Below are 7917 nucleotides of genomic sequence, written 5' to 3'. Positions count from 1 at the left end.
AAATGCTCACCACTTGTATTTATATATTTATGAGTAATATCCAACTTTCAGTCATAATTGACACCATGTGGCTTTCTGTATAATAATTACTTTGGGACAAAAAACCTTGCAGATGGTTTCAAGAGTGACTCTAACTCACCATCAATGTAAAAAGATTAAATAAGATGAGCCCACTCCCTCTGAATGGAATAACCCATTTTCCTTGACTTCAATGGGAGCAGGCGCAACTTCATTTCTACAGCAGACAGAGAACATGTATTATAATCGTTAAATAAAAGTTTGATTTCATTGCACTTAAAATTATTCGTGTTCTGTTAGCAAATGGTTTGAGATTTTATAACCTAGAGCATTTGCTGAATTCTGCTTTGTATTTTCCTCACAGCAATTGGAAGGACCCTCATTCCTCGTTATTTTAGCACTGTCTTTGAAGGAGGTGTAACAGACCTGTATTACATTCTCAAGCACTCAAAAGAGTCATACCACAACTCATCCATCACAGTGGACTGTGATCAATGCACCATGGTCACTCAGCATGGAAAACCCATGTTTACCAAGGTAACAGGGAAGACTCGATAAAGCATGTTGTTGGTTTTTCTTTTTCTTTTTCACTGTGCATAAGGGTGAAAAATATTGGCTGTTGCATTTTTTTCTGGTAGACTAAGATTATTTCTGATACTGAAAACCCTTGAAGCAGTTTAATTACTATTTTCTGTATTCATTATTTGACTGGAAAATACGGTGGGCATCCTCTAATTCTCCCAGGAAGACTGCAAGAAAAGTACGTAATGCCAGGTTGCCAGAACCGTCAGTTGTACATGAATTAAACTCCACCTGCCCACTTCCTTTTCTTTGGGCTTGATTTTAAAGCAACAATGAGATTTCACATTGCTGGTACCTACCATTTGGGATGATATGTATTACATTTGATACTTATCCAGTCTGAGGACTATAAATCTCCAGGAAAACAGTGATTTAATACACTAGGATGCCAGTCCAAAAGGCAGTGAAGTCAATGGAAGGAGTCAATTGATTTAAACATGCTCTATATCAGCAGTTAGTGAATATTCAATATTTGTAATTGATAGTGAATTATCTCCATGCATTGGCCACTTCCAGTCCTGTAATTAAACTGAGTGCCATATATTTATTAGAGTACCAAAAAGATGGAAAATACAAATGATAAAAATTTTCTTATATTAAAAAAAATCAGTAGCCTGATTTTCAAAATAGAAGTGTCCCCTTTCATACATTAACAGGAAATTTTAATTTTCCATCTTGTACCTGTTCATCTGTATGAATTTTAACCTTTGCATGGAGGAAAGTATGAAAGGAGAAGGGGCAGCAGGAGACGATAGCCCATGACCCATAGGCCAGCAGGACTGTGGAGTTTTTAGAGTCAAAAAAGGCACCGGCTATTGACCGCATCGTGACCAGGGCCCACGTGTCCTACACTGCCATCTTCATGGCTCTTGGAGTAGGGTTTAAAGAAGAGGGAGAGGAAGCTGCTGGTGTGTGGAGCACCGATGAGCTGGGAGGTGTGCACTTAACCGTGTAGTCGTTCTAGCTCCCCCACTCCAGACTCCCTGTGACTTACATCGAGAGATGCAAAAAGGCCAGATATTCCCAGGTAGCACCTCTTTGCCACCTCACTGCTCACAAGGAGCTGTGCGTGCTGGCCATTGCAGAGGACGTGATGAGGGTCTACAGGAGCTGCTTCTCTGCGAAGCTCCCTAAAGCGATTTCTGTGTCACTTCCGCTTGTGTTAGCTTTAATGCAGTAGCAAATAAAGCGTTGGGTGTGGTGGCTTTTTTTGACTCAGTAAATACAACACACTTGTCTCAATTAATTTATTCTACTTATCATGGCAGCACATTACAGTGTTGTTACTTTGGAAAGGAGGCTAGTATCTAAAGTCAAGGGTAGATGAGCCGTGGGGACTGGGCTGGGTTAGGGGGGCCAGAGTCACCTCCTGAAGCACCGTCCCAATGTGCACAGTGAGCCTCTCCATCTGCTGCAGCCCTGGCAGCCCACGGACTGCTTCAGCCCTGACGTTTCTCTTGCAGGTTCCAAAATAAACCTCTGTACCCCAGTAGAAAAGTTCAAGTGGGGATGTGATTTGGATTCCAGGAGAAAACTTGGGGAGTTTTAATGGTTGTGCATTTAAAATATGACTGTGTTAGTAAAAGTAGTTTGAAGTAAAACAGAGTAGTTGGTGGAATAAGGGAGAAAAGAATGTATTACTCTAAATAAGTTAGAGCCGAATGTTGTCTTTACTATGCATGTGTAGCTTCTAGCAGACGTACTAAGGGCACAGTTCTTATACCCAAAGGTAAACTTCTACTCTCACAGCATCGTTGGTGGAACAAAGCAGCCCACCCATAAGAAGCATCACTCCAATGGACTGTATAGCTCCTTAGATCATGTCTGAATTTGACCCAGTGAAACTACCACAAAGCGTTTTTTTAATACAAAAATGTAAACTAGCTATTCAGTTTCACAAACAATTTCCAAGCTGCAAATTCACTAACTCTTCATATAATGGGCTGAAACAGTTCTCACCATGTATTCAATCAGGAATCTACAGCTGCATTTTATTCATTTCAACATTTTCCTAGTTGGAGCAACTCACTGCATACTGCATCATTGGACAAATATCTAAAGTGGCATTTCCATTTTTTTTCAAACAAATGTGGCTAGAACATGCCTAGCAGTAAGAATATGAATAGTCCAGCTTGTCTTTAGAGTGCAAGAGGTCCTTGTAAAGTGTCGCACAGTTAAAAATTGTTTTATCGAGGTATAGACAAATACAATAAGGAATTTAATACAGTTCAATGGCATGAATTAAATGTGGTAAAAGAAGAAACTGGAGCTCTGACTATTGTATTTGTTTCCCTTGGGTCAAGGAAAGCTTTAGGAGTCCTCCCAAGTCTCATGTCTATGTAAACCATGTTTACTGACACTCCAAATTTATGTGTGGGCAAACTGTTTTTCTGCAGTTAGTGATGTTTATATTCCCTGAGAGACTGGCAGAGGTGAGCTTTGCCTTCACCACTAGAGCAGTGGGCACCGTGCACTGGATCCATTCTATTCCTGCGCCCAACCAAGGGGCCATCAGCTGGATTTTATAGGTGAAGCCCTTAAAACTCAGTGGTTTTAATCCTTACTAAAAATCTCAGGCATTTCCCAGATTGGTGTAAGCTTTAGGTTTCTTTTCAAGCAACAACTCGGGTTTGAGAAATGGTCATTCATAAAAGGGGAAGCCTTCTGAAAGATGCCCCATGTTAGGAGAGCGAGACTCTGAGCAATAAGGCACAGGACCAAAGCAGGTTTTCGTAGGTGCGAGCAGTTGAAATTCCTACAATTAACAAGTGCAGTGAAGGGGTTAAAAAGCTATTGGTTAGTTTGAGAAATGTTCTTTTTTAGTTTTTTCCTGGCCTAGTCTAGAGCAACCACGTGACATACTGAATGCCTGCCAGCCTCTTTCTTGTTGATCCTCCGGAGACCATCTGTGCTGGGGGCATTGATTAGAGTGTGTCTGCTGGGATTACATCTTTTCTGTTGCCATGCCAACTAATCAGCTGATTTTGGTTACCACAGAAACAAAATGTCAGAGCTCACAGTACGGTAACATGAATTCAGCACAACAGAAAATGTTTTCTTAATTGGAGACCCTTTTGATTTTTTGGATTCTATGTAAAAGGCAGCTTTAAAAAAAAAAAAAAAAAAAGAGGCCCATTTAAAATAAGAACTGTGCCAATTTTATTGATTAAAAGCAATGCATAAAATTCTGCTCTACATAAGGAAGTTAAATTTCTTTATAAGATGTATAAATTTTTTACCACTGCAATATAAGGAATGTGTTTCAGTTTTTCTATTAAAATTTGTTAATGCCAGTGCATAAAATTAATCTGCTAAGACCTGTGGGGTTTTGAGCTTAAGAGAAGAATCATTTGAGAAGCCACAGGTATTATTATAAAAAAATATTCTGAACCTGAAATATTTTCATGTTAACTGGTCACTAATCATTATCTCTGGCCTCAACATAGTGACGTTAACATAAAACGTTTTGCTTCTTCTGTGAATCCATATGTGAGTGCATGTGTACCCCTGTGTAATTTCTTATCATAGTGCAAGCGATGTGAAAATCAAAAATAGGGTCAAATGACAAAATAAGTTACATTAAAAATTTGAAGGCATCCCTAAAGTGTGTTGAAAAGGGCAGATGAGAACCTGTTGCAAGATTCTCCTTTGTAAGTCTACAGTAATTTGTCTCTGTAGCATGCCTGTTAAAATTACCTACATGTTTTTTGCAGAAGCAACCTGGAGGAAAACCTCTGATGACGTTAAGTGAAATGTTAACCAGAAAAGCCACACGTTGCCCAAGTGGGAGCTAGCCAAGTCTGAGCTGGGGCTTGTAAAAAGCCTCAACAGATTCAGCTCTATCTAGGATGGCTAGTTGTTCGGTCAAGTATTAGTTGTATTAAAATCAAAGTTGCAGAACCCTTTTCTTTCGAAAGCCATTACACTCTGTTTCCACAGTATATCTATACCCTGTGCACTTGCAAGTTTGCTTTGAACAGGAGTTGTAACTCTAATACTCCAAATTTTAAAAAAGCATCAAAGACAAATTTTCAGATCAGGCATCATTTGCAGTAGTTCATGGTACCCCTAGTCAAGATAAGATGCCAGGTGTCTATTTTGCACCTTAGAGAAGATCAGAGCCACAACAGCTATTCCACATGAAGTTAGTAACAGTTGTTTAAAAGTCCACAGTAATTTATTTTATTTCTTATTTACAGGTAGTGCCCACTTTCTGCATTTATTCCTCCCATATTTTCTCTCCTTAATTTGACGAGGCTCCTCACAAAACTGCGTGAGCCACTTTCTGTGGAAGCAGCTCCGTTGTCCATGCCTGCAACCTCTCCTCTGCTCCCCTGGCTCTCAAACCTGCCGTGGCAATGCAGCTCATGCAGCCCGACGGCAGACACCTCCTTTGGTTTGCCTTGGAAGGAGGCATTCCTAAAAGTAGATAAGAAATGGAAGAAAAAATAAAAGTGGGATAAAATGACTAGAAAAGACAAGAACACTTGAAAAAGACAAGAAGGAACAAAAGTGGAAAAAAAATATCAGGTTTGGCCACAGGCATTCAGGGCACTGTGTACTCCAACTGGACATGAAAGGAAGGCTTATATGCTGAGCTACTGTAAGGAAAGGGCAACATAAAACAGGTTGGGAATGACTGGGTCAGCAGTTGACATCAAGTGCACGCAGTCGCACCACAGCCACCTCCAGTGCGATGTTCAGTAATTAATTAGCAGTAGCAAACTGTGAGGGCAAGAGAATTGATGCAATAAATAAGATTTAGAGCACACAATCTTCTATGTTTGTAAAATGCTATAAAATCTATAGTATTATAAGCTACTGTTTCCATGGTAAGGCCTATGAAGTCATTTTCCCACATTTGTTTTTTCTTCCCAAGAGAAAGGAAAACAATTAATCTAGCGGCAACGAACAATAGAGTACTGCTCTGATATTTTTGAATGTTGATTAATCGATGATACAATACCATTGAAAACAAAATTCCTAGGAATTTATGTAATGTATTTTATGTATTCTAGGTATGCACAGAAGGACGTCTTATCCTGGAGTTTACTTTTGATGATCTTATGAGAATAAAAACATGGCACTTTACTATTAGACAGTACAGAGAATTAGTCCCACGCAGCATTCTAGCCATGCATGTAAGTAATCCTTTTTTCACTTGACCTAGTGCAAAGAAATGAGATTAGGTTTATGAAGAACTCCAGCAAATTTCACACCCAAGGCAATTAACTATAAATATTTTGTTTTGCCTGCAGCTACGTCCAGTTACAAGTACTTTCGTCACTCCCTTGTTTCTCAGTGCTCTGTTGTTGCCACTGTTGCTATGTTTTCATTTTGTTTTAGCACATAGTTTTCCTTTTAATCCCATTTGGTGGTCTCTATGATTTGGTCCCAAAATCTGTTCTTATTGATATGAACTATACTAAAGTCAGGGAATTTGCATCATTGTTATAAATTATATTTAGTCTTTAAGTGAAGCAAACTAACGTTATCCTTGCATGAGGCAGTAAATAAGTAATTAGTACATATTTACTTAGAAACCTTTAGAATTTTAATCCAGATCTTCTCTCTTTTCTCACATTTCAAGACTTTTCTCATGTAATTGAATGAAAACACACACAACAGAATATTAAGTTATTAAATATTCTACAAGTTGAAGTAAAAATATTTAAATTATTACAGAGAAACCAACGACAGTCTTACAACTCCTAGTTTCACACTGTAGAAGCATTCCAACTAGTAACTAGTGCTCCATATACAAAATTAGTTGTAGGACTATGGTTTCATAGAGTTTAAGAGCACAGGCCCAAATACATGCCTCTATTTTGACATTGAGTTACTTAGATATCCATAGATAAATATATATCCTTAGTGAGGAATTTTGAATAACTGAAGAAGCCTAGTCTTTTTTGAAAATACTGTTACAGGCCTGAAGAAAATACCTTTGAAAAGCTACCCCATCATTTTTCTCCTAGGGTTATCTTTTATTATAGAGGGCTGATCTTCTGAACTCTTCAGCAGTATCCCATTAAGGGACAACGAGGATGGCCATGAGCGACATTATGTATTTAGGGGAGCTGCTGCAATTCAAAGAGAGTGGAAGCAGGTTAGCCAGCAAGCAGCAGGTATTAATTTTAGTAATGAGATTGATCTCATTTTAAAGAGGAGGCTGGTCTCACAGGTAAAGCTCCTGGCTAGGGTCACAGAAGGACTGTACTTGCATTTTTTCCTGTTTAATTCTGAGAAAATAACTTAGACCACGAGGGTTCTCCAGCCCATGTTTAATAGCACTTATGTGATCAGCTCTGCTGAAGGTGCCTTGATGAGTTCTCTTTGCTTCTGTTTCTTACCCACAAATAGAACACGGTACCTTTGCTATTCCTGCCTTTATCTGCTTAGTCTTATAGGACTCCAGCCACCAAATCGAAGGTGCAAAGCATACTGTGATCCTCCAGGAAGCTCTTTAGTGGGGCCCTGCTCACTTATATACCTTGTGCATGACTGATTCTCCTAGGTCTGTATGCAGGGACTGAAGGAAGATATTGAAAAACAGTATTTATTCTGCTCCAATTTCATAACGCTTTACATTTTCCTATGCAAACAGTACTCTGTATCATAATACATAAATTTAGCATCCATGTGTAATTTTTGCATAGGAGTGGCACCACTTTTCAGAGAACCCTCCCTGCACTCCACCAAGAGCATAGAGAAAAACAAATAGACAAAAAGCAAAGTGAAAATTCCTTTTTCCTCTGTTGTTTAGGCACAAGACCCTCAGGTGCTGGAGCAGCTGTCCAAAAACATCACTCGAATGGGTCTGACAAACTTCACTCTCAACTACCTCAGGGTAAGCATACCATAGCTGGTGATTATTGTGAGCATTTTTTAAAAGTTGCTGTTAGCTTTGAATCAAGGTAATGAGAGCAGAGCCTGTGCCAGTCAGGTAAGAAATGGACCTAACCCTTAATAATGGTGAAGGAGAAACACAGAGACTGTAATAAAGATGTAGCTGGTAACTATGTGCCATGAAAAAGGATAAGAATTTTGTCATAGAGTCGAAGTAATGTGTGAGTAGCCCTTGTTTTTAACAGTTTTTCTTTTCAGTTTTGAATTATGGCTTTATTTTTTGCAAGCAAGGAGTTCTCCACCATTTTTCCTCTCTGCTTCACTGTTCCTGAGAAAATGGCAGCTCGTTCCTATTAAGAGCTGCCTGTCTTCTGCAGCTCTTCGACCTCTCCACCTCTCCCAGGCAGAGGCAGGGCTGAGGGAAAGCTCAGCTGCAGCCCTTTTCGCAGCAGTCCCTCAAAGCAGTGC

General features: G+C 39.3%; 1 protein-coding gene across 1 annotated transcript; it reads left to right on the top strand.

Annotated features, from left to right (window-relative positions):
• Nucleotides 1–382: 382 nt before the first annotated feature.
• Nucleotides 383–7450, top strand: LOC104273368 (LIM domain-binding protein 2; the record flags this gene model as incomplete). The annotated part of the gene is made up of 3 exons (XM_009868686.1): nt 383–555; nt 5619–5741; nt 7367–7450. Coding segments are annotated over 3 exons (380 nt in total), but the record flags the coding sequence as incomplete, so codon positions are not given.
• Between the last annotated feature and the right edge of the window lie 467 nt (nt 7451–7917).

The sequence above is a fragment of the Apaloderma vittatum genome, unplaced genomic scaffold (assembly GCF_000703405.1).
Source record: "Apaloderma vittatum isolate BGI_N311 unplaced genomic scaffold, ASM70340v1 scaffold8124, whole genome shotgun sequence".
NCBI classification, from domain to species: domain Eukaryota; kingdom Metazoa; phylum Chordata; class Aves; order Trogoniformes; family Trogonidae; genus Apaloderma; species Apaloderma vittatum.
The sequence above is the reverse complement of the archived record's forward strand: the minus strand, read 5'-3'. Positions and strand labels throughout refer to the sequence as shown.